The sequence below is a fragment of the Epargyreus clarus genome, unplaced genomic scaffold (genome assembly GCF_041222505.1).
Source record: "Epargyreus clarus isolate Ecla_fem2 unplaced genomic scaffold, WU_Ecla_fem_2.2 ptg000027l, whole genome shotgun sequence".
Taxonomy (NCBI): domain Eukaryota; kingdom Metazoa; phylum Arthropoda; class Insecta; order Lepidoptera; family Hesperiidae; genus Epargyreus; species Epargyreus clarus.
This window is the reverse complement of record NW_027332234.1, coordinates 13461738-13488969: the sequence shown is the minus strand read 5'-3', so window position 1 is coordinate 13488969 and position 27232 is coordinate 13461738. Positions and strand designations below refer to the sequence as shown.

Genomic DNA, 27232 nt, shown 5'->3' with positions numbered 1-27232 from the left:
ACTTAAAGGTCTTCTTAAGAGCAAAGAGACCTTGATTACAGTACAGCTTCCTTACCTTGGAAACCTCAATAGGAAAATTCCTCAATACGAATATATTCAAGGCTACACCCATTTTAGTCTCAAGGTTGGTTTCATGCAGAGCTATCATTTTAGTGAAGCGTTTATGAAAAATGGCGTTCATTTACTTTCCGCACGTTTCCAGAGCAAATGGGTTGCGTTTGCTAATACGCTCGTGAACTTGATATATTTTTATTCATTTCAATATTTGTGCATGCTCATTGGAGTATGTGTAGCGTCCCGGCTCGATAGATCGTAACTGATCTACAAAGTTAAGCAACGGATGTGGACGGGAGTTGTATGGGTGACTGTTAGTAGCTTAACTTAACGTGCTTCGAAGGTACGTTAGGCAACAGCCAGGTCCAGATTTTTATATGTATAGCAAAACCTTAGCTGAGGTCAGCCACAATTGCGATATGCGTTACCGTTAAACCTGAATTAACCTAAAAATACCGCATATAAGTATTCCTTCCTGACGACACCCTTTAAACCAAAACATAACAGCGCTTAATACTATAATTTTGAGTCAAAATAGGAGTAAAAGTGGTCCGATCATTAGACTCAGACGTAAAGTTCTACCGTTTTTAAAACCAATGGCACGTTTAGTTTTACCGCCACTTTCACCATAAAAATCATAGAATATTAACCCAAACCAACAAATTATATTCTAAAATCATAAGACGCACATAAACCCATAGTAAACATCGACATATTTCTCCGTTAACCAACTAACCCCTGTTTACCCTTGCCCTAGATGCTTATTAATATACACAAACCCTTGCTAATGGCGGCTTGTCGATTAAATCTTCATATTAACGCAACGAGCTAAAACTATACATGTCTATCGTATTTACGAAACGATAGAGATTTTTATCTTCTGCCTATTGCAAGGCTATTATTTATCTCTTTTTGTTAGTGTCCTATTTCTGCCTCATAACAGGCGTGTTAAGCGCTGCTGTGTTTTGGTTTGAAGGGAGACATACTTTTCCGAGGCGTTCCAGCTTAGTCCTCAGGGTTAGCGGCGCATGTGTGGCCGAGCTCAGGTAGGAATATCTAATTCTATCTGGGGTTGATTATTATAGATGTCCATGGGCGGCAGTAGCCATTTATTATCAGGTGGATTGCATGCTCGTCTGCTACTCCTATATCATAAAAAATGTCATTTGGAAACTACAAGACTGAGTTTGATTTAGGTATTTGTTTGTATACAAATTTGTATAAACGTAATACTAAAGCATTAATATAACAAGTAAAAACCTGACTGCTTATATAAAATAACTAACTGAAAAGAGATGTTATTAAGCCTATGTCACTCCCACAATTTAGACGAATCCAACGACACCTTATATGTTAAATAAGCAGTTAGAGCTTTAGTGAGACATACATAAATGCATACAAAATTACATACACTCGAAAACATTACCCTCAGTCGAGTAAAATTAAAAATGGTTATTATGATTATGATAATGGGAGCCACATATATACTGAAAAGTTCATTTTCATGCAAATCCGTATTAAAAACGAGGTCAGTTTTGAGTGGAGGTTAATTGCAGGCGAATTAAATCACGAAGAAAATAGTTTGAATATTTTTTGGCACGCAGCAAATATAACATGTAGAACTAGCCAGCCCTTAGTATGAGTGTTTACGTTTTTCACAAAAATGACTGTTTTATGTACGTATTTGCCCACACATTTCCAATCAGCGCCACTAGCTGACTGTATCACAACTAATTGGAAATATATGGGAAATATGTAAACAAATACAAAAACTGTTATTTGTGTAAAAACGTAAAAACTCATACTAAGGGTACAGTTATAAATGCAATATCAAATGTTAGCTATCACTCAAATAAAGTCGCAGATATAAGATTTTCTTATATAAAATTTTATATAGCAGAACCGTAAATTCTACATTTAGCATAGGAAAAGGTTTTATATGGGTAAAGTAATAAAAAAATTCGTAATAATATATTTTTGTTAAGGCTTCAGCTACCAGCTTTGAAGGTGGTAGAACTCTTTGTGGTTCGACTCCGGCGGCACCACCGCCACACCTATTTCTACTTAGTAACAGCAGTGTTAGGCGCTGCTGTCTTCCGGTTTGAAGGGTGTGGTAAGGGAGACAGTTTTATCCGAGGTGTTCCAGCTTAGTCCTCAGGGGTAGCGGCGCGTCTGTGGCCGACCTCAGGTAGGAATATCTAATCCTATCTGGGGTTAATTACAGATATCCATGGGCAGCTGTAGCCACTTACCATTAGATGGACTGCATGCTCGTCTGCTACTCTTATATTATATAAAAAAAAATACCATCCATAACATGATATACACACATAATCTTTTCTCTATTCAATGTTTTTTTAATTCAATCGGTCGTGTTAAATTAATTTGTATTAGTATCATTTAAATACAAGATTCTTTTCATTTATTGATAAGTTATAAGTGAAGTTTAAACATATTTCCTGTAGAAAACGAAGTCATCTGGTCAGAAAAAATAAGGTCAACAAAAAAAGACAGACTCGAGAGAGAAAAACCAACGGCTAATAAGATAATTACTCTCGCAAAGAGACGTGTGTACGTGACGAAATAAATGCGGCCATTATCTCTGTAGAGGTGTAGTCACACTAACACTTATTAGTGATAATAAATCCTAGCCATTTTTTGCCTACAATTGACTAATTTCGAAATTTAAGCAAAAATTGGTTAAATTTTAGTATTTTGAAAAAAGAAATATATGTGAAATGCTAGGAAATTAATTTATTGTTTATAACCAGATATTAAAATTGTTAAGATGAATTAGTTGTTGTTGTAGTATATAAGTAATATACTTAGATTTGTCAAGAAATATTATATTTGTCTTGTAATAATATATAATGAAATGTGTGTAACAAATTTCAACAGTAATACCAAACAAATTGTTTGCCATTAAATTTCAGTCAAGTTCCAAATTCGGCCAAAGCGGATCCAAATTTTAAAAATAACTCAAGTCTTCAAGTACATGACGAAACCATTTAAAGTCAAAATCCAAATAACTTATACAATGTGCTTTGATCAGAGGTTCAAAATAAATATTTTTCACCTCATTCTGCACAAAATAAGTAAAATTCAATATTATTTTGTACTTAACCATAGTAATACACAAAATGTGTAACTGTATTACTCTCTCGAAGCTCGAATAATGTAATGTTACAATAACATCCACAATGTCATATTAAGGAGAAAATAGAAAATCTAAGAAAAGATAAAAACTTTTCCTTTTAAAACAGAAAAATCCCCAGCGACACGACAACCAATAACATAATTACTTTCACAAAGCTACACGTGGCTAAACAAGGTTATTTACGTAAAGGCCTTTCCACAAAGACAATTTAACGCCTAAAAGCTGAAAAAATACTTCAGGCTTAGTAAATAAATACTCGAGTTTTTAAGCTTATACCAGTGAATAAATACTTGAGTTTTTAAGTTCAAATACTGTAATAATGTTTTGTAACTTTAGCAGTAAATACATTTTTGAGGATCTTTTTAAAGTTTTAACCATTAAAAAAGCTTACAATTTCAGCTTCTAACTATAATAAATAATTAAGTTTTTAGTTTATAACCACTTGATAAATAGTTGAATTCACTTCAGTCGCCATAATATTATACGATTTGCATAACAAATATTGACACATTATGCACGGGTATGTCAGTATTCATTATGTAAATGAGCAAGAAGCATGAAAAACATGTTATACTTGAGTATTCTTCATTATATCCTCAGTGAAGTCTACAAACCGACAAATCTAGTGGCTTTATGAGTTTAAGAAAGCTACAAGCCCAGCAGTGGAGTTTGATTGTACCCAAATCCGATTCGACTTAGCAAGAGTACTATTAAATCGTTGTCACAGATTTTTACTTTTATCGTTACATATTTCAGACGATTATATATGTTAGAATCTTTATTTGTAAAACAGGTTGTAAACCTGCTTGCAGTCCGTCTGATATGATTTGAGCACTGCCACCAATAGAGATCTAACCAAATATAATAAGATTCGTAATTGTAAGATTTTAGAGATTCGTAGACAAATGATAGTTTTTTTATATGTCACACCCATTTTATTAAAAAATAGACACAATTTTTAGGTCGCTTCTGAAATAATACCAAGTGTGTAACCCCCTTAAGGTAGAAGAAAAATATAAAACAGCAAAGGTGAAAAAATACTTTCAAGCAAAATTGGTTTGAATATGACATATTAAATAGTTTTTCGGACATGTAACATTTTCTTTTGTTTCTTTGTTTTCGCGGTATATTTGAAATTATTAGATATTGCTGTTTAGGTACTGAAATACCGAGCTATTTTGCGGAGAGTAGTAAGAAAATTCCTATTGTCCGGAGTTAGCCCTCAAGCGTGGTGTCCGTAGTCCAGAAATAATAAATCTAATACAAAATTTATGGAACGTAATGTTGAAATTGCGAAAATATTTCTATTTTCCGTTGCAACATTTTCTAATGGCCAGTAGTTTGTAATGTTTAAATCCGCGATATTTGTTTCCTTTGAAAAATGTAGAGTATTATACAATACTTATACGCAGCTCTAAGTTAGTTAAAGCTGGACATTATTATAGATTCTGATATATGTTATGTCTGCCTGAAACATTCTCTGTGGCTTCGTGTTTATAGATATTTTATATTACGAAGCTTCAGAAAATTTCGTCTGTTTGTTCTTAAGTTACACAATATTTATTTCTAATATTGGAAACAGGTAAATAGCGTCATTTCTGAATGGATATTTCTTTGTCTATGTGATGGCTGATATATAATTAGATACACAATACACGTGGAAACACTACATCACATTCAAAATGAATGTCATTCTACTGTGAGAAGCACTCTCACCGTGACAATAGTTTATTTTACGTATAAGCAAAAAATGTTTTTTTTGTAAGTCTTATGTAGATAAACTTGGAAAGTAAAACATTGACTAGAAACAAAATTCATCCAAATCGTTACAGCCGTATTAAAAAAACACATCCATAGAAGTGAACGTACACAATAACAATTACTTATTTAAATTGTTTGGTATCTGTTAGGATATACACCATGATATCACATATTCTGTGGAAATTACAGCCTACCTGGTACGGGTCAAAAGATAGACCCCTTCAAAGGTAGAACGGACGGACGGACGTAGGCTAATAGGGTTCCTTTTGTGCAGAACCCTAAAACAGGAAAATGAAGACATCTACATAAATAAGTGGTCCCACAGGAAGACACGATCTGTATGGAAATCGTTTGTCGGAGTTTTTGGGCGTAAATGTACCTATTTGTGACAAAACCTTTGTAGCGCAGTAAAGGGTAAATAGGGGAAAATTGTACGGCAAAATATTTTTTACAACTTTGACATTTGTTGTATAATTGAGTGAACAACATATTATATGAGGTAGTAATTGTAATTTAATTACAAGTATACAGGGTGAATGTTTCAAATAGCCCTTCAGGGCCAAATGTATTTTCTTTAAAAAAATCATTTTCCTTTAGTTTGTCACATAACATTACTTCCCAGAATTTGATCCTTATAAACGACACTATGAGATAGAGGAATAATATAGAGTTTATTTTTTTCAAAATGAACTCTTTCGTTTCCATGCTAGGTAAAAATATATTTTTAAAAACGAATGACACAGTTTTAATTTTTATCAAAATCGGCCTCGTAGCTCCTTTCAGTATTTTTCGTTAATCCTTATAGTTTGGGATTTGGCCCTGAAGGCCTATTTGAAAAATTCACCCTATATAGAAATTATTTTGAAGCAAGCAGCAACGTGTGATGGGAACTGGTAACTGTCCCAAATAAGATAGACAAGTGATGTTCAATTTTATTTTATGGTTCTAGGTGTTTTTATAATTGTTGACATCAATCTCAGAGTGTTACTGAGTATCGACAGTGTACCTATATATAATAGTTATAAGATAAAAATGTGCGATTACATTACCTATTTTTTATAAACTTTTCCTGTCTGCTGGGCAAAGACAGGAGCACATACATTAAAAAAGCTTATGTTTTAAGCTTCTAACTATAATAAATAATTAAGTTTTTAGTTTATAACCACTTGATAAATAGTTGAATTCACTTCAGTCGCCATAATATTATACGATTTGCATAACAAATATTGACACATTATGCACGGGTATGTCAGTATTCATTATGTAAATGAGCAAGAGGCATGAAAAACATGTTATACTTGAGCATTCTTCATTATATCCTCAGTGAAGTCTTCAAACCGACAAATCTAGTGGCTTTATTTATTTATTTATTTATTCATTTATTTCAGACAACAAGGTCCATATTACATATACCTTACAGACTAACATACATACTAATATATACTTATAACTAAATCACGTATTTGCGGCGACGTGAGACGCGAGTCTGGTGACTTCCGGGGGTCCTCTCCGTCCACGGAACTTCCGGAACACAACTCCCTTCGGCCACAGCTCCTCCTTCAGGAAGGTCGACAATTGCTCAGTTGGGACGCGTACAACAAATGAACTAAAGTTCACCGCGTTACGCGCCTCCAACTTTTCGACCACCAATCGGAACTTGGTTTTTACCGCCAAATACTCCACTATGTCAGACGGCTTCGTGCTGTAGTGGAGCCGTGAGACATACACGTGCGACACAGGAACGGCAGGACGTAGGAGATCCATCCTTGTCAGCCGCATGGTTGGACACCGCACTGCGAGGGGGTTCATTGCGGGGGTTCCCACTTTCCCTCTCTGGCCTCGTTGTCTTCCGCTTCCCGGGTAGCTGGCGGGAGGCAGCTGCAGCGTAGTCACGTTGAGGCGTAGACATGACGATGCACGGCGACACCTCGGCGGGGGGAGGTGCGGGGCGGGTGACCACATGCGGGCGCAGCGGTCGGTGTCGTGTCAAGTTTCGCCGACTCGAAACTTGCTGACGAGGTGTTACATGCCCCACGACGCGTGTTGACGTTATTAACCTCTGGCGACCTACTTACTGCTAGCGTATTGCGTAATGTAGCAACTTCAGCCCGTAGGTCGCTGATGGTGTCTTGCGAGGCTTCTAACTTCAGCACTACTTCTGCCAGGCTTGTCTTTAATGTTGTGATGTCCTTCAATAGCCAGGTTACATCTACATGGTCGAACGTGACGGGCGGCAGCTTGTGGATGTTCTTCGCTTTATGAGTTTAAGAAAGCTACAAGCCCAGCAGTGGAGTTTGATTGTACCCAAATCCGATTCGACTTAGCAGGAGTAGTATTAAATTGTTGTCACACATTTTTACTTTTATCGTTACATATTTCAGACGATTATATATGTTAGAATCTTTATTTGTAAAACAGGTTGTAAACCTGCTTGCAGTCCGTCTGATATGATTTGAGCACTGCCACCAATAGAGATCTAACCAAATATAATAAGATTCGTAATTGTAAGATTTTAGAGCTTCGTAGATAAATGATATTTTTTTTTATATGACACACCCATTTTATTAAAAAATAGACACAATTTTTAGGTCGCTTCTGAAATAATACCAAGTGTGTAACCCCCTTAAGGTAGAAGAAAAATATAAAACAGCAAAGGTGAAAAAATACTTTGAAGCAAAATTGGTTTGAATATGACATATTAAATAGTTTTTCAGACATGTAACATTTTCGTTTCTTTGTTTTCGTGGTATATTTGAAATTATTAGATATTGCACAGGTACTGCAATACCGAGCTATTTTGCGGAGAGTAGTAAGAAAATTCCTATTGTCCGGAGTTAGCCCTCAAGCGTAGTGTCCGTGGTTTGGAAATAATAAATCTAATACAAAATTTATGGAACGTAATGTTGAAATTGCGAAAATATTTCTATTTTCCGTTGCAACATTTTCTAATGGCCAGTAGTTTGTAATGTTTAAATCCTCGATATTTGTTTCCTTTGAAAAATGTAGAGTATTATACAATACTTAGACGCAGCTCTAAGTTAGATAAAGCTGGACATTATTATAGATTCTGATATATGTTATGTCTGCCTGAAACATTTTCTGTGGCTTCGTGTTTATAGATAAGTTATATTACGAAGCTTAAGAAAATTTCGTCTGTTTGTTCTTAAATTACACAATATTTCTTTCTAATATTGGAAACAGGTAAATAGCGTCATTTCTGAATGGATATTTCTTTGTCTATGTGATGGCTGATATATAATTAGATACACAATACACGTGGAAACACTACATCACATTCAAAATGAATGTCATTCTACTGTGACCAGTAGCATTACCATGAGTTGGCATAGAAACGCCACTATAGAAATGGTAAATAGAAAACTATTGTCATTTTGCTAGTGAATAACATAACTACTATCGTTACGGTATTTCTTGACAACGTCTGTCAAATTAATGACTCATGGGACCGAATTTGTATGGCAATAGATCATAATGACATTCGCTAGCGATTTGATTTCGATAGGTTTTTTACGTATCGAGTTACGTCACTACGGATTTTAGTTCTACGAGTAACCACCAGAGGCGCTGTACAATTTTTCATACATTTATTTTACGCAGTCGCTAGCGAGTAATACTTTTGTAAACTCATGGTAGTCCTAAAGCACAGTGACAGTAGTTTATTTTACGTATAAACAAAAATAACAAGAATTTTTTTTATTTTTTATTTGTTTTTTTTTTTGTAAATCTTATGTAGATAAACTTGGACTAGAAACAAAATTCATCCAAATCGTTTAAAAAAACGCATCCATAGAAGTGAACGTACACATTTAAATTGTTTAGTATCTGTTAGCATATACACCATGTTTAGGAGGACTCCGGTTGTGTTCCATTGGAGATTCCGGAGTTCTCCACCATGAAAACACACATTCTGTGAAAATCCCAAAAGCCTACCTGGTACGGGTCAAAAGATAGACCCTTCAAAGGTAGGACGGACGGACGGACGTAGGCTAATAGGGTTCCTTTTGTGCAGAACCCTAAAACAGGAAAATGAAGACATCTACATAAATAAGTGGTCCCACAGGAAGATACCATCTGTATGGAAATCGTTTGTCGGAGTTTTTGGCCGTAAATGTACCTATTTGTGACAAAACCTTTGTAGCGCAGTAAAGGGTAAATAGGGGAAAATTGTACGGCAAAATATTTTTTACAACTTTGACATTATTTTGTTGTATAATTGAGTGAACAACATATTATATGAGGTAGTCATTTAATTACAAGTATACAGGGTGAATGTTTCAAATAGCCCTACAGGGCCAAATGTATTTTCTTTAAAAAAAATCCTTTTCCTTTAGTTTGTCACATAACATTACTTCCCAGAATTTGATCCTTATAAACGACACTATGAGATGGAGGAATAATATAGAGAGTGTATTTTTTTCAAAATGAACTCTTTCGATTCCCGGCTAGATCAAAAGATATTTTTAAAAACGAATGACGCAGTTTTAATTTTTTCTTTCAGTATTTTTCGCTAATCCTTATAGTTTGGGATTTGGCCCTGGAGGCCTATTTGAAAAATTCACCCTGTATAGAAATTATTTTTTTAAGCTTGAAGTATCAATGAAGCAAGCAGCAACGTGTGATGGGAACTGGTAACTGTCCCAAATAAGATAGACAAGATCTTCAGTCTTATTTCATGTTATGATGTTCAGTTTTATTTTATGGTTCTAGGTGTTTTTATAATTGTTGACATCAATCTCATAGTGTTACTTACGTAGTAACTATTTATTAATCTGTGGTGTTACTGAGTATCAACAGTGTAGATATATATAATAGTTATAAGATAAAAAGGTGCGATTGCATTACCCATTTTTTATAAACTTTTCCTGACTGCTGCGGAGATCTTTTAAATGCTTAGCCAGATCATGGCACCATCTTATATTGGGTCTCTCTCTTCGGCGATAGAAGTCCTCAAACACCCATTTACGTTTTCTACCACTTTACCCATTAGTAACGTTGAGTAAGTTAAAATCTATTCATCATAAAAAGCTTTCTATAAAATAGAACTATTAAATCACAAGAGACAACAATTATCCTAACTTAAGGCTGCATCGGAAACTCGTTAGCGAATAAAGGGCCACAAAACTAAACCCTATTACCAGCAAATGAAGTCTAAAGTCGAATAACGTATGTAAAACGCAATAGCGTAGAGAGAACGTTAAATCGTTTAGGGTTTTAAGGGCATGAAGTAAAGTAGAGTTTTGTATGAACGATATTGACAGTGCAGAAGTTTTTGTAAGAAGATCAACGTTTATACGCTTAACAGCTTACCTTCGATGTGGGGAGAGTTGAACATCTGGGGAAAGCTGGAGAGTGGAGTGAAATGTGATAAAGACTGAAGAGGGTATTTAATTTTTTTTTTGCTGCAAAGGTGTCTTTCATTTAGATGTCAATTTTTAAAAGCAAATTCGTTAAACAGCTACGGCCTTACAAATAAAAATATACTTATACCATGGTTATGCTATGAATAGTTATATTTAGCATAAATTATGCATAAGAAAATTTAATTTTCTAACAAATAAACTCGGCATAACATCGTCATAACTATACCCAATTTACGTATAACTGCACGAAACGGCAACGTCGCATTTCACAAAAAAAGTAGACAATTGTTTATGGATATTATGTCAATTGTATCACCAAAGATTACAGTTGACGTTTTTAATGTCATTTGAACATATTTATTATTTTCTCAAGTTCAAATATTCAAATTATTCACATCGTATATTTTCATAAATATTGAAAAGTTTATTGTAAAACATAATAATAGTTTTAAAAGTTGATTGTAAATAATGGCTAACAAGAGAGAGAGGTCAATCAACTGGGAAAAAGAAGAAAAGGTAAATTAATATTGATATCGGTTATTCATGGGATATTCGTTTACCTTTAATAACCAAATTATTTTGATTGCAGCAAATTTTGAGAGATACCCTAAAACCATATCTCAATATAATAGAAAATAAGGATTTGAGTACAAATACTAACAAAGCTAAATTAGAAGCTTATAAGTTTTTGTCCTTCTTACAATATGTAAATTGTTTATTACATAATTAACTTCCTCTACTTCTTCTACAGCTCTTACTCCCATCATAATGCTTTCAATTTAATTAAACAAACAATTTTTATAAAAAAATGGAGCGATGTTATATTATAGAATGTCAAAGATTTTATGTTATACGGAACTTAAACAAGGGTGAGGGATTGTATAACTCTTGTATGGACGGTTATATAGACGATATACTATGTATAAGCTATTACAAGTTTATTTGTAGGAATTTCGCTTATTCTCCATTTATGCTTAACATAACATTTTATGACACGTTTATTTGTAAGGCTGCTAGAGTTTTAAATATATTGCAATGTTCAAATAAAATGTATAAAAATTCGATCTCCAGCTACTACTATACACCTTTTTCAGTGAATTACAATCCGAAAATCCAGACGTGGAAAACAGAATATAGAGCGCACAATTTCATTGCTAATAATTTCATTGCTAAACTAGCTGTGCGCCGCGGTTTTACCCGCGTTAAAAAATAAATCTAACACGGGTGAAACCGCGGGGCACAGATAATACTAAAATATAAGTAGCCTAATCCTTATTACATCAGCTACCTGCCAATAAAACTCCTGTCAAAATCGGTCCAAACATTTCAGACATTAGCCGGAACAAACAGACAGACAGACAAAAATTGTAAAAAATGTTATTATAGTGTATTTACCGTATGTATATTCATATGCATGTAGTAAAAAGCGGTTATTTCAATATTAAAAAACAGACACTCCAATTTTATTTATTTGTATCTATAGATTAATGTAAAAATATATTCAGCAATAAACAATGTTTAGCAATGTAGCAAGTATTTTTTTGATAATTAAATTTATAATAAAAGTGTCATACTTGAGTGTCTCTGTGTATGCTGTAGGTGGACCAGCAGCACGGCTCCACCTGGTTGGAGTCCAGCCCCCAGAACTCCAGCTCCTCCTCGAACAGTGGCCCGCACACATTTGTGGGGTAGTGGAGCTTGCCAGTTCTGAAACAAACATGTAGCTATAGTTAATGTTATAATTATGTAGATTTATATAGCGCCACTTTTTATTTTTCTTTGGATGCCGTAGGAGACGGTCGTTGGCTCAAATTCTCCTTACGAAGTTATTTATTTACAGCAGTCAAGAACACACACAAGCAAGCAAGGTACATTTTTCAAGGATTTTATGGGCTAATGGATAGCTATATTCCATTTATTTATCTGATAATGCTCTGTAACCAAAGAGCACGGAGAATTACCAAATTCCGGGAATGCATCTAGTTTTGTATATAAAATACAAATATACAAATCTACTATGCTCGTGTGTATTTTTATGATCAAATCCATATAAATTCCAATGAATAAAAATATATGGCTATAACAAATGTTGTTACATAATCCTTATAATCTTCTTAACGTATTTAGAACCAAATAAGGCAACATCTAATATATTTGGCCGCAGAAAGCAAGATTAGAGTAGGTAATGACATAATGAAATAACCAACAAATATTTGAACAAGACCAAGCTAAGCGAATTATGTATTATACCCAGGAAATATATTATTTGGCGGAAATGTAATATTTGTCGAAGTGTATGGAGCTCCACAAATATGTATTATAATCACCAAATTAGGTAGAAAGACTAAAAATGGTAGAACTCTTTGTAGTTAGTTGTAGTAGTAGTAGAACGTCATTATGTAACTTTAGTGTGTTTAAAAGTGTGTTAAGAGATAGATTTCTCTACTTAATCTTGCACTAATAAGCAATAAAAAACGACCATTTGTTTATCAAATGGTAAGTCGTCACTACCACCCATTAACAAACTTATCGAAGGTGGTAGAACCCTTTGTGGTTCGACTCCGGCGGCACCACCGCCACACCTATTACTACTTAATAACAGCAGTGTTAAGCTCTGCTTTATTCCGGTTTGAAGGTTGTGATTAGGGAGACATTCTTTTCCAAGGTGTTCCAGCTTAGTCGTCAGGGGTAGTGGCGCGTCAGTGGCCGACATCAGGTAGGAATCTAATCGTATCTGGGGTTGGTTACAGATGTCAATGAGCGGCAGTTACCACTTACCATCCCACCATCTCTACTTAAACTGTAATAAAACGAAGCCTTTACTACAAATGATCATGTAGGTTACCAAACGGCTTGTCCCTGTAGTTCCGGGACTAGAATAGGGCTACGGTAACTCCTGCCTATCGTAAGAGGCGACTAAAAGGGGGCTTCTGGGGTTGCGGGCGGTAAGAGTGGGAGCTCGAGCCGTCCAGTAAGCGTTCCCGGGAAGGACGGCGGTATGTGTGGTCGCATACCGTCGTGAACACCAGATGGTGCGGGAGGAGCGAAAACTGCTCCCCCAGGGCAGAGCCCGATCGGGGCATCGCGCTTGGAGGACTCCGGTTGCGTTCCGTCGGAGATCCCGGAGTTCTCCAACAAGCGTTGAGGACGGCCACCGGGGGGGTTTTAGTGCGGTAAGAATCCCACATAACCCGGCGTCGCTCCCACGTCGTCGGGTACCTTTTAAAGGTTTCCCCCTCGTTAAGAAAAAAAAACAAAACGGTTACCAAACGACAAGTGGTCCTTACCACCTTGACATCTACGAGTAAGTATTTTGAAATCCAAATCGGATTAGAATTCTTTCAAAAATCTGAGGCTTAAGTTAGTTCTTTAATATTAAGCTCGCATATTATTATATTCGCTATACCGACTTTTCGTCTGTTAAAAACGTAAATAAGCACGTAGGCTTACATAAGGGACCGGCTTACCTAACTAAGTAAGTATTTGTACTTTGTTTTCGAAGGACGGTCCCATATTTCGCTGTAAGCCTCCGGCCGTAGAAATTATTCGGCAAATTTATTTTAAAGCTGTTGTGATCGCTGACTCTTGTTTGTCTTAAAGGGAAATAGATAAAGTCTATAGTCTCATTATAATTTAATATGTAGCTTAAATGACTTAGCCTACTCACAATTAATAATTTTACAAATTTTCCGTTACAATGTAAGACGAATAACAGGTTCAACCAATGGAAATTTTATCCAAATATGTTAACAAAATATCGAGGCTTATTTTGATAGATAATAATACACCGTAAATTTAAGATATAAATATTTGTAAAGTATTGAACACTTTCTTATTAATAAACATTTTTATAAATTAGCAAACGAGCATGTAATTTACCTGTTTGCAAGTTACCGCTCTCGCCTATGGACACCCGTAATTCACGCAATATAAAACAGGGGTTTCACCTGCATGGTTTATCACTCCTGAGAACCAAAGTAGTCTCCTCATACCTAAATTACACGGTAGCCAGAAATTCTAGGAACAGCCGAGACCACGTTGAAAACCCCTGCATGTTACCTTACAACACCCTTCTAATAAAAACTCACTTAACACTGCTTATAAAGCGGATGAAGCTTATAAAATATGAGTAGTTCCTTCGTAATAAAACCACAAAGGGTTTCATTCAATACCAAGAACTATACTTTCAATTCTATTCAACGCTAGGTATGAAAGTATATGTACACAACTAGGTAAACTATAAAGAAGAATATTTACGCCAAATATCCCAAGATATTGGTTTTTGTCAACTTATACCAACGGGAGAAATGGATACGTGCGAGCGACAATTTGTTTTCAGAGGATTACGCCATATTTTGTACCTACGTACCTTTTCGGTACAGAAATAACATGCGGAATTTATTTTAGGACCTAAATAATATGTTTAGCGTGAATTTTTGTATTGGGCTTGTAAATACAAGATGCTATTTATTATGGGCATGTTAGAGGTTAGAACCGATTAGGAGCACATTGAAGATGATATAACTGATATAACTGATATATTTCATACCAGTCATCTTACATATAAAATTCTCGTGTCACAATGTTAGTTACCGTACTCCTCCAAAACGGCTTTACCGATTTTCACCAAATTTTATATACATATTCAGTAGGTCTGAGAATCGGCTACTATCTATTTTTCATACCCCTAAGTAATAAAGGTTGTTCAACCTTAACATTTTTTTTATTTATATGGCAACACAACGTTTGCCGGGTCAGCTAGTATTACTATATTATAGCAGTCGTGTTTCCATATTGCGGTAGTTCAAGATAAACATATTATTTGACAGATACTACTTGAATATGCGAAAAGTATTTGCAACAAAATAACTTTCATCAAATAACAGTAACTATATCAATTAAAATACAAAATAAAACTAAAGGTCGCATGCAGCATTCGAACGCACTGGATGTTGCTTATTCAACATATCGTACGTGCTTATAGCTGCTCATTCGACGTATGGTTCGTGCTCAGTATTGCCTATTCGATATTCATACTTTCTCATTTGTTATGTAACTTTACTGAGAATAATTTTATTGCCAAATATACAAAAGAAAATGAAAAAGGACTTGGTAGAGTAAGCTTTCAGCCTTTCCTTATTTTTAGAGACTCATGACTAAAAAAAATGAAAAAAGTAAAAATATTACGATTAAGGATCCTAAGTTAACTACGAGAATTAGGTACCTTGATTTCAAAGTAAGTTTATGTTGATGACAAGATTTCATATATAACTAAAAGATGTACTACTGTATCCTGTTATCAAAGAATGTTCAGTACCAAACAAACGTTTACAAATTCCTTTTTCAATTTAACATTATGATATCAAACGTTTGAGCTCCCGCCTCTTTGCTTATACAAAGTCCCCGTACTTAACTGTATCCGGGATGAAACGGAGCGAAGTGATGCACAAACGAACCGCTTCGTTTACGACTCACTGAACGCCTTGTTCTGATGGCTTGTAACCGTTTGATAATATTGTCCCATAGTTGGGCATAAACCTGAAAAACCTGAAAAGACTTACCGATGTGATGATAAATTATTTATATGAAGCAGTAAAAAATTTCTTCGAAGATCTGACGAAGGAAGTGAAATCTAAATCTTCATGTACATTTTTCTGATTTTCAGCATCTTTCATGGGAAAACTCAACGCTTAAGCATAGTTGTGTTATGTTATAAAATCCACAAACGGCGAGCAGTACCACTGCCTTCAAAGATGGATAATTTTATGATAATTTGATTTCAAACAACTACTATTAAACTTTATAACTTCAGTTACCTCTAACGTTTCATTTAAAGTTTCTAATAACAAGTATTATTTTCAAATGCTTATATGAAAGTCAGAAATAAGTAGCTTAAAGATGTCTACAGTAGCTTTGCGTCTCCATTCCCTCATCGTGTTCAAACAGTATAAAAAGAACTTGGAACTTATTTCTTGTTCTGTCTCTAACTTTCCTGTGTCTAACTAAAGCGATTAAAAGTTAGTATCTCGGAATGGTGTCGGATGTTTTTCAAAGGTTCGCTAGCTTTATGACATGTTATTACGGCAATTGTCTGGAAGGCCCGATTCACATATGCGACTTTCGATTCTGTCTACATTTAAGTCTTAGAATAATAACGACTTAGCCATGCTTATTTCAAAAGTAGAAATTTCGGCTTCGATTGTTCGATTTTAAACCCTGAGTGAGTACTCAGTATTAAGTTACCAAGGGCTCTGGTAGATCTGAGTCATTGTATTTATTTTCATGTTTTAGCCTACAATTTCAGCTAGGCCTGTCATAACAAAGGGGTGCCCTAAAGATTCCACCTTGGGTGCTTCTATAATAATGGGCACAGATTAGTCCATAAGTCGGAAGCTATTAACCCGCCTGAACCCTTTAACAAAATTTAACTGCCACCCATTAATAATAACTATGTCCTATAAAACAAAATATGACCAGAGGTCCCTTATCCAAAATTCTCCTGCACTCTAAATAGCTCATTCCACATATCATATATGCTCATTGCCGCTTATTATACGTATGGTTCATGCTCAGTGTTGCTTATTCGATATTCATACTTCCTCTGAATAGCCTATTTGGAATGTAATAATAAAATTGTATTTCCAATTTCACTAAATATAAGAATGAATTTCTTAAAAATATAAATCACAACTTTTTTCGAGGGTTGTGACGGCGGCAGATGAATTTCAATCAGTTGTTCCATCTGGTAAAATATATTATTTTATTCAAAGACAGATAACTAAATTTGAGGCCCGAGATTACGCTTGAAAAATCCTTACGTTTCATTCTTTATTATGAAAACACGACGGGCACGCCTGTAGTCCATTACAATATTATTTAAAATGTATTAAAAACAATAAATAATAATAATAATAAATCAGTCGAATGTTTGTTTTAATATGAAAAGTGGTATAAGGTAATAAGTGGCTACTGGTGGTATAGCGGTGGTTCCACTGATGATGAAATGAAACCACAAAGGGTTCAACCACCTTCAAACAAGAATGTACAGGACTATATGTACAAGAAACGATGCGTAATTCAAGCAAGATATGGAAGCTAACGGATGAGAGACCGCTAGTGGTTTTAATATTACAACAACCCATGTCACTAAAAATCCTACTGTAGACAGAAGCGCAGAAAAAGCTTTATATTATTTGGATCTCGGAGATACAAAGTCTATTTCTTCCATTGTAATATTTACAAGTAAAACATTTGTACGCAAGCTCCTCTCTTATTCCGAGAAAACTATTCAAAACAAACAAAGAGTTGGGGCTGATCCTTGTTAATCATTCGGGAACTTGACATATTGCCCCGGGCGAGGGTAGTGAAACGTTTCAAGATTCGTGGAAACGTGGGCTTAGATACTAACGTTACTAAGGTTGATAGAGATATAGTTTTTGAAGCATTTATAGACTTATTTTATAAACCATCAGTTTTGAATTGAAAAAAAAAACATACAGTATGTAGACAAGTTGGAGATAATCTTTATAGATAAGCTGGTTACTAATTTACTAAGCTAATTGATATTGATTAGGAATTAACAGAACTCAAACATTGTTTTATTAAGACCGAAATCATTAACACACTTGGTAACAAAATAAGTAATCAAGAAAAAAAAGTAAACCGAAAAAATAAACTTATTTCATTGTTTTAAAGGAAATGTAACAGCTCTTCGGGAAATGTCACTGACAGAAGTAAAGTTTAAATCGTTTACACATGAAAAAAACACTGAAGTGTTAAAAAACAATAAAAAGAGCACAACAACAACAAAAACTTTTGATAAAAATGGAAATTAATATCGAACTTTGACTGAAACCAGCTAATGATGTGCCGAGTCGGCCATTTTTGGTATTCGAGTACTTTAGTACTCATATAAAAAAGAATCGAGTCAGTACTCGAGTCCAAAGTACTCACAAAGTACTCGAGTACTTTGCACAACATACAGTCCAATAGCACGGAAGAGCAAAAAAAAAAAAAAAAACGCCACTCACTACACAAAATTAAACAAGTTTTTACTTGTACGAGTTGTAGTTGTAGTGTACGAGTATCGTCAGTATTCGAGTATTACTGGTACTCGAGTATCACTATTGGTACTCGAGTATGCGAGTTTATGTAAGTACTCGAGTACTGACTCGAGTCGACCTGACTCGGCACATCTCTAAAACCAGCGATGTTTAAAAACAGCGCCGCCAAACGCGATCAAAACTTTTGATGCTTGACAACTGTGAACGTTCGGTTTATTACAGGTAGTCCCTTTGGCCCCAAGTTGTTATACAGGGTGTCCCCTAAGTACCACGACAAACTTGGCGAGAACCTTGGTTAGGGGCTGACCTCTCAGAGAAAAAATACTTTAGTAAAAGTGTTACCGTTTTTGAACTATCGATTGTATAAATGTTAAAAAAATTCAGCCATTCATGTGCTTTCGTTAACTCCGTGTACAATTTTGTTGATACGCTGTTTAGTTTTTCTCCAAAATACTATCAGATAGTTGGTGTACCATATTGAAATGTAAACTGGTTATGTTCTTCCTAGGTTTTTCGTGGTACTTACGGGACACCCTGTATATACATATTGGTACATACCTTACATCCTTAGAACAATAACAAGTGTTAACATGCCGAACAAAGACTTAATAAGGACAATTAAAGTAATATTGTTAATGGTTTAATGATAAAATAATAACGAATCATGATAAAACAAAAATAAGATTTTGAGGAGTTTCCAGTGTCAAAAAAGCTTAAAATAGTTTATTATTAAAGACAAAGGTGCAACTCTGTAAATGAAACGGGAAAATAATTCATTCCAAACGTCATATTTCTTTTAAAGCCATAAAAACGACAAGATGATCACAAACAAGTTTTGATAAAAATGGTAATCAAAATTGAACTTTGACAGGAACTAGTAAAACCCGGGAAAATGAGCAAAAAGTGGAACAAAAAAACAACAACATCGCCTGGCGCGAGTGAAAACTTTTTATTGCTGACAACTTGGCGTTCGGTCTTTTACAGGCTTCGACATCACGTTTTCTGAGGCTTATCATTTGTCCACAGCTTCTTATGGCATGACATGAGAGAGTCTTAAGGAATTTAAAAAATGGGCCAAATGCATCGAATGCGCGAGGGTTCTGTGTCTCAGAAATGAGGTCAGAATGAGACATTTTTTCTAAGATGATAAAAATAATTCTAATGTTGATGATGATAGTAAAAATCATGATACTAAAATGTGATTTGCCGTTGCAAACAAATTACCAGTACACAACGTCTTACATAACAGGTTTAAGAACACATGCATATTATTACATCGTTGTCAACAAATACGAGTAATTAATAGAAAACTAAACGGGATTTACTTTAACCAAAAATTTTTTTTTGAAATCACAAATTTAAGAAGGAATTATATACGTTTTCATCGTTAAGACTCAATATTTATTATTCAATGTTGATCCCACTCAATATTTGCGATGAAATATCATATTAAAATACAAATTTTCATTAGCATCATAAAATAATATTAATAATGTGGGCGATGTATGCCTTCTTGAGAATCTGCCCGGGCAAAGAGGGTATTCTCGCGACCCGAATAATAATGTGTTGCAAAGGCCATAGGGTTTGAAAGGGTTGGAGAGTGGGAGGTACCCGCTAGTATTTGTTCATTATAGCACACATAAGTATTAAAATGACTTAAAACTTTAAGTAATTTTGTATCGCGATACTGGTCACAACAAGGACAGATAGAGATTACAAGGTGTGGTAAGGGAGATAAACTAAAATTATAGCAGACATTCTTTCATTCAACTTAAGAGTAGCAAGATCAGATGGACTCATTTGTCATATCCATTGCATGAAAAAAAATACAGTACGAGTATCATCTAGTAATGGTTCTCCTTGGAAACTATGGTGACAGTAGACCTGGATGATTCTTACCAACGTCTGCTATTAACTTCTCATAACCCACAATATAAAACAAACATATACAAATAAAGTTTATAGAAATATACTAACTTAAATCTAACTTACACTAATTATCTATCTACCTGCTCGTAGATGGAATTTGTTACATTACTAAATTCTATAAACTAAGCATAAAAATAACATCAAAAAACAGCACAACACAAAGAAGTCTGAAATTTTTGTTTGTAATTTGAAGCACAAAAACAAAAATAGGTTGATTTTGTTCTGCAGCCGCCATCGGACCTATTTTCAAATTACAGGGCCGTGAAACAAAACTCTATTGACCTGACAAGTCCAAACAGTCTTTGTTTTATTTGTCCCGCCCTGCGGCTCCACGGTTTTTGTAGCCTTTTCAAGACCAAAGGGTATAAAATTCTTTTGACTGTACAAGCACACAATTTATTAAATTAATAAATCGTAATTTATTTTTCGAACAGAAATTAATAAAACAAAATATATTTATTTATTTGATCATTATTTTAATTGGAGTGCCTTTTCTTTTCTCTGTCATAAAATCTTATAAAAATGATAATATTAAATGTAATAGTAACGTTATTATAAAATTCTTTCAATTATAATTAATAGCAGTAATATTTGCTGATGACACAATTAATGAGTTTCAATATTACCGCGTAAATTCACGAAAGTAATTCTGAAATGTAAATTAAAAAATACGCAGTATTCCCAAAGGTTAAAAAAACGACTCGAATTTTATATTTTACACATTATTACGTAAAAAGAAATTATCAGCGATTCAAATATGTGACATGTAAAAACATGTCACTTAAACATATGACATGTGAACATGTCATGTTGAAAAATGTGCAAGATGAGTTCTAGCTACGAGTTCGGATGAACAGAAAAAACATTAAACAAGCTCCAACGCGCACAAAAAGGGAAAATAATAATATCATCCTTCAAAAAAGATCCGCTGATCTTGTCGAGCTTAATTAACGAGTAAGGCTACGTTCAAAGCTTTGAGAATAGCGATAAGCGATTATGTTGCTACAGTGTATAGCCGTGCCCTTATATCTATTTTTATAATAACACAGTATCAGAACATGCGGTCCACTTGACGGTAAGTGATCATTGTCGCCCATGGACATACGTGATCAACCCCAGATAATATTAGATTCCTACCTGAAGTCGCTCTTAGATGCGCCGCTACCCCTGAGAACTAAGCTGGAATGCTTCGGAAAAGTATGCTATCGTTCAAAACACAGCAGCATTTAACACTGCTGTTATTAGGCGGAAATAGATGCGACGGTAACCCTTGAGCCAAACTACTGACGGTACTGACCTTCAATGACTACATAGCAGGAAGCGACCCAGACAACAAAACAAAGTGGGCAAAGTAGACGAAAGAAGATCTAGAGGCCAATCACCCAGTCGATGGTCTGACTCCATAAAATATAAAATAGACTCTTAGATAGGCTGGCAGGCAGCTCGTCAGATCAATCTTCAAATATCGAACTTTGGAAAGTAATATTTTGATATATTGAGTATTCGTATGGTGAGTTACAAATAAGCTTATGTTAAAATAATTGTGCGCAAATTGCGTGCAAAATTTTACGAAAAAATAAAAAATAAAACTTTTTTTTCGTGCCGTAAAATTGCTAGCTGATTCATACCAGCGTTAAAACAAAAGAGCCACGACATAACACCACACATGGCACGACGCATGTGAACATGAATAAAATAAAGCGTCTGTTAAGTTAGTAATTGAGTGAACAATCGACATTAAATTCTCGGTAATCTAATTAAACAATTTGCAGATAGAAACGGCAATCCATTTTGTTATCTTGAAAGCTGTCAGATACATTTATTTAATTAAAATGACGCCGTTTATTTTATAGTCATTTATATCTAAATATTATGGCTTTAAAATAATCATATTAAAGCAATTTTAATACTAACGGTAAGTGCTTTGTAATTTGTCCTTTAAATATGAAATCTGAGGTTGTTCTCCGTGTGACACCATGTGATACCGTATGTTTTATACAAGAATGAAGTTCACATGATGGCAAGTGACCACTGCTGATTTGATGATGATGATGATGATGATGATCTGAACTAACAATAAAACTGTGGTTCTACTTCTAAGAACTAAAGTGTAAAGGTTCTCCCAGGTCAAATCATACTGCTTGAAGTTACTTCTAATATAACTTTCATCATCTGTAATCGACTGTAGTAAGACTATTCTATTTCGAGCTAGTGATAAGTAACTGCGGCTAGCCTTGATCCTTCAAAGGATTGCGTTACCCTGGCCTATTCACTCCTCATTAGGTGGATCAGCCCATGTTTGGTATTCCATAAAAAGCGAATTCACCTTTCTACTTTCCAATCCCCTTTCAATTCCAGCAAATATTGAACTCTTTGATTATTCCCTTCCTGTAAGGAGATCGGCGACCCCATTCCTACAGCCGAATGAGTTTGAAAGAAACTTATTCACTTTTGAGGAACATTACTACAAGATTTGCTACGCTACTCTACAAAGAAGAAAGTCTTAGAGTAAAGGAAATTGGACCGGAATCGCCTTTAGTGCCGTTCGAGCGATTCGTGTGTGCTGTTCATTTGTGTATGCGATTGGGGTCCTTATTGTCTTAAAATCTGAAAACCATGAGGCGATCTGTCTCCTTTCTTCAGATTTTAACAATCAAATAGACAGACATTTTGAAAGGTCGTAGTACCAGTAAGTTCCATTTTTTTTTTACTGTTTATATAATATAGGAGTAGCAGACGAGCATGGAGTCCACCTGATGGTAAGTGGCTACTGCCGCCCATAGACATATGCAATCAACCCCAGATAGGATTAGATATTCCTACCTGAGGTCGGCCACAGATGCGCCGCTTATCCTGAGAACTAAGCTGGAACGCCTCGAAAAAGTAAGTTTTCCCTACCAAACGCCCCACACCCTTCAAAACGGAACACAGCAGCGCCTAACACTGCTGTTATTAGGCAGAAATAGGTGTGGCGGTGGTGCAGCCACAGTCAAACCCCAAAGGGTTCTACCACCTTCAAAACGTAGCAAATGCTACTCAGTTCAATGATTCCCTTAAGTAGATTGTATCCGTGATACAAACGTTTTACTCGTAGTTAATCTGTCTCCCATACAACTTTTAGTTGCACTGCTTCGTTAGTTAACTTTAGCTCCGAAGTTTTGATGATACTTCGCACATGATCGTAATTAGGTACAAGCTTGCACGAGGTTTGCTCATGTTACATCGTAATTAGGTACGTGAATAGAAAAACTAGTAACTATTAAACAAATAAATATAGTTCAAAAAACTAAAAAACACGCACTTATGATAAAATAAGCTTAAAAGTAGAAAATAATTTTCAATCTAGGAATCAATTAAGGAACAGTAAATAGTATAATTGTGGAAAAAGTGTGGGGGGCACCATTTATCAGTTTTCGAAAAGCGCCCCACACTTTTTCCACAAATATACTATACAGGGTGAATTTTAAGTATAAGGATTAGCGAAAAATGCTGAAAGGAGTTACGAGGCCGATTTTGATAAAAACTAAAACTGCATCATTACTTTTTTAAAATAACTTTTTCCCTAGCCGGGAATCGCACGAGTTCATTTTGAAAAAAAATACGCCCTCTATATTATTCCACTATCTGATAGTGTTGCTTATAAGGATCAAAATCTGGGAAGTAATTTTATGTAACAAATTAAAGGAAAAGGATAATTTTGAAGAAAATACATATTTTTCCATACATGCATAAGATGCAGTGTCATATTCTTCGTAAAGGCACGTAAGCCTTTACGAAGAATATGACACTGCATCTTAAAATACTTTTATATCATGCATTTTGGTTACGTTTTACTGCATGCATTCTCACGGAAGGTCGTTTAAAAACAGTTTAATTAGCAAACCGCAAAGTTCTTGAACGTCTAGTTAGATATTCGAGTGAAAAGATTAAACAAATTTTCATATACAATCCAGCATAGATGTTTATTATACGACTAATATAAACAGCGAGATCAAAGAGAAATCTCCCTCCTCGCTATGAAGTTGAGTTCAAATAAACTTCGCAACCGCGGATTGGCTGGACTAAATGATGCTACTTACGCAAATATAAATAGCTGACTGTACATTAAATAAAATGAAGTGTTTATAACAATAACTTGATACTCAATACTATACACAGTACCATTGAAATATGTGCATTGTCAAAATTTTAAGTGTCTACCTATTACGGTTCAATAGATAAAGCAAAAAAATAGTTTCTTGTATGATGACTGCCATTTATTTTCAACTTTTTCATTTTTGGTATTTGCTATCATATCGGCTACCTTTATACATACTCTGTAAAAATTTCTAGTATCTATCTATTACGGTTCAGAAGATAGAGCCTTGTAACAGATGGACAGTCGAACAGACAGTGAACGCTTAGTAACAAGCTTCCGTTTTTACCCTCTTGGTACGGAACCCTAAAAAAATTTACACTAAGAATAGATAGGCGTAAAATTATTTATCCAATTTTGTTTTTAAATAACTTTTGTACTGAATAAAAAAAGTGATTTTGATTGGTAAAGGATTTTTATTACTTAAAATCACTTTTTTATTCAGTACAAAAGTTATTCAAAAACAAAATCAGATGATAAATGTTGTGCCATCCTGTATAAGCGGTACTAAATGTAATATCGATGGATTTTAATTTACACGTTACCCATTCATCGCCGTTTAATTAAAAAAACACTCGACAGATATTACGTCACACGTATGCCTTCAGAAGAATATTCCAATATTTTCCTATCATATGGGTTGGACCTCAGTAACTGTTTATTTTAGATATAAACCGGATAGGAACTGATGAAATAAAAATAAAACGGAACGTGGGACGGGTTTCGAAAATATTGAAAACAAACAATATTATATCAGCTATATCTGCACCCTTACCATGAGTTATCAAAACATCCCACAATTCTGTTCCGTTTGTTTCAGTAGACTGAGTAAACGTAACAATAAGTAAGTGGTCAAGTCTTTTTGTCTGCCTCACTTGTTCGCAAAAAAGACAGACAAAACATAACGCGCCATTTTGACAATTTAGACATTTAATGTTACGTTACTGACTTCACCCAATGTGCCACCTATAGAGTGGCCGACTTACGTAGAACTCTAATCTTATCTGATTACACATGTTTATAGCGGTATGATCAGGGGTTGATTACACATGTTTATAGCGGTAGCCACCTAATTTTAAACCCAGATCCTTTAATAATTCCTCCTCATACCGTTTTTTGCACCAGAATTCAATAATTAAACCCTGTAAATCAGAACCCGAGACAGTAACCCAATAAGCCGAGGCCGGGCTGAAAGGTAAATAAAGAGATCGTAAATACGCTTGACCATTCCTAAGGGTCTCGTTGACCGCAATTGATTTATGGAGCCAAGATTAAGGGTTCCCACGTGAAACAAACAAACACAATGTACCACATACTATTTACAACATAAGTAGCTATATGATTATTTATCGTTGTAGTCCAATATTTAAGCAGGTTAAACGCAGGTTGCGTTATTTGCGCGAAACAGAAAAAACTAGATTATTTTCAATTAACTAAAATCTTATTTCTGCCCAATAATAACAGTGTTAAGCATTGCTTTCTTTCTTTTTGAAGGGTTGCAATTTTAAATTACAGGTGTCCATCGGGAGGAGCCACTTTTTTTTATAATATAGCAGACGAGCATGCAGTTCACCCGGTGGTAAGTGGCTACTGCCGCCCATGGACATCTGTAATCAACCCCGGATAGGATTAGATATTCCTACCTGAGGTTGGCCACAGAAGCGCCGCTACCCCTGAGGACTAAGCTGGAACGCCTCGGAAAAGTCTCCCTTACCACACCCTTCAAACCGGAACACAACAGCGCCTAACACTGCTGTTATTAGGTAGAAATAGGTGTGGCGGTGGTGCCGCCGGAGATGAACCACAAAGGGTTCTACCTTCAACTTACCATTAGGTAGACTGCATGCTCTTCTATTTCAGTATTATTAAACACTAAACAGACCGAAATTTAAATATAATTCATTTTGAAAGATGTTAAACCCCGCATAATTGGAATGGAGAGATAAGTACCACGACCAAACGTGTCTAGGATGAAGCAGTTGTGCTTTCAGTGGAAAGTTATAGATGCTGACTGACTTTTATGAGATGATCATCGTAGTCCTTAGGAGTTATCAATTTAACTGCTTATTTATAAACGTCTTTTAGCCATATATACGAAAATCAAAAATGCCTAGGATTCGAATCTTCGGACCTTTACATTAATAAAAATAATAATTATAATAACATTTATTTTCGGAATAAGGTGCAATTTAGATGGTATATTACATGTATACAAGTCCTCTTATTTTACCTATTGCGGCATGCAAATTACAATAGCATACGTAATATTTAATTATTACGTACAAGTCATGATAAAAAAGTTAATAGTATTTAGATATAAAATGCCATGTCAATATAATTATTCAAATATTTAAAGTTACATTCACACCCATAGATTAGTAAAGATTACTCACTCCTAACTATAAAATGTGCCCAGTTTTGTGAATTGAAGTTAATAACTCAATAAGTCATTCAAAGTTATTCGATATTAGAATTATATAAACTGAATACGCTTCTGATTTATTTATTTATCGGTAAATGTAGCAATAAGCATGTGTGTCATTACATTATATGGCTATAGTTTGAATCCTTAGCACTTTCTTGAACCTGACAGCAAAACATAACACTGAAGCCAAGAATAGATGTGACAGTGAAGCGACCTTGGACGAACTAGGAAAGGTATTTTATGTAAAGCTAAATATTTTTTTATCATTTATCTTATCGATAAACCAGACGGTCCACGATGATGGTGACCATTAGTGGAACGTGAAAT

The 27232-nt window shown here is 34.9% G+C and overlaps 1 protein-coding gene across 1 annotated transcript in view; it reads right to left on the bottom strand.

Moving 5' to 3' along the window:
* The window catches only part of LOC140753957 (potassium voltage-gated channel protein Shaw), a 248457-nt gene that overhangs the window by 171369 nt on the left and 49856 nt on the right, over nt 1–27232 (bottom strand). Inside the window, exon 3 of the mRNA XM_073088818.1 lies at nt 11928–12060. Within this exon, the coding sequence (XP_072944919.1) occupies nt 11928–12060 (133 nt within the window). The remainder of the gene's footprint in view (nt 1–11927; nt 12061–27232) is intronic.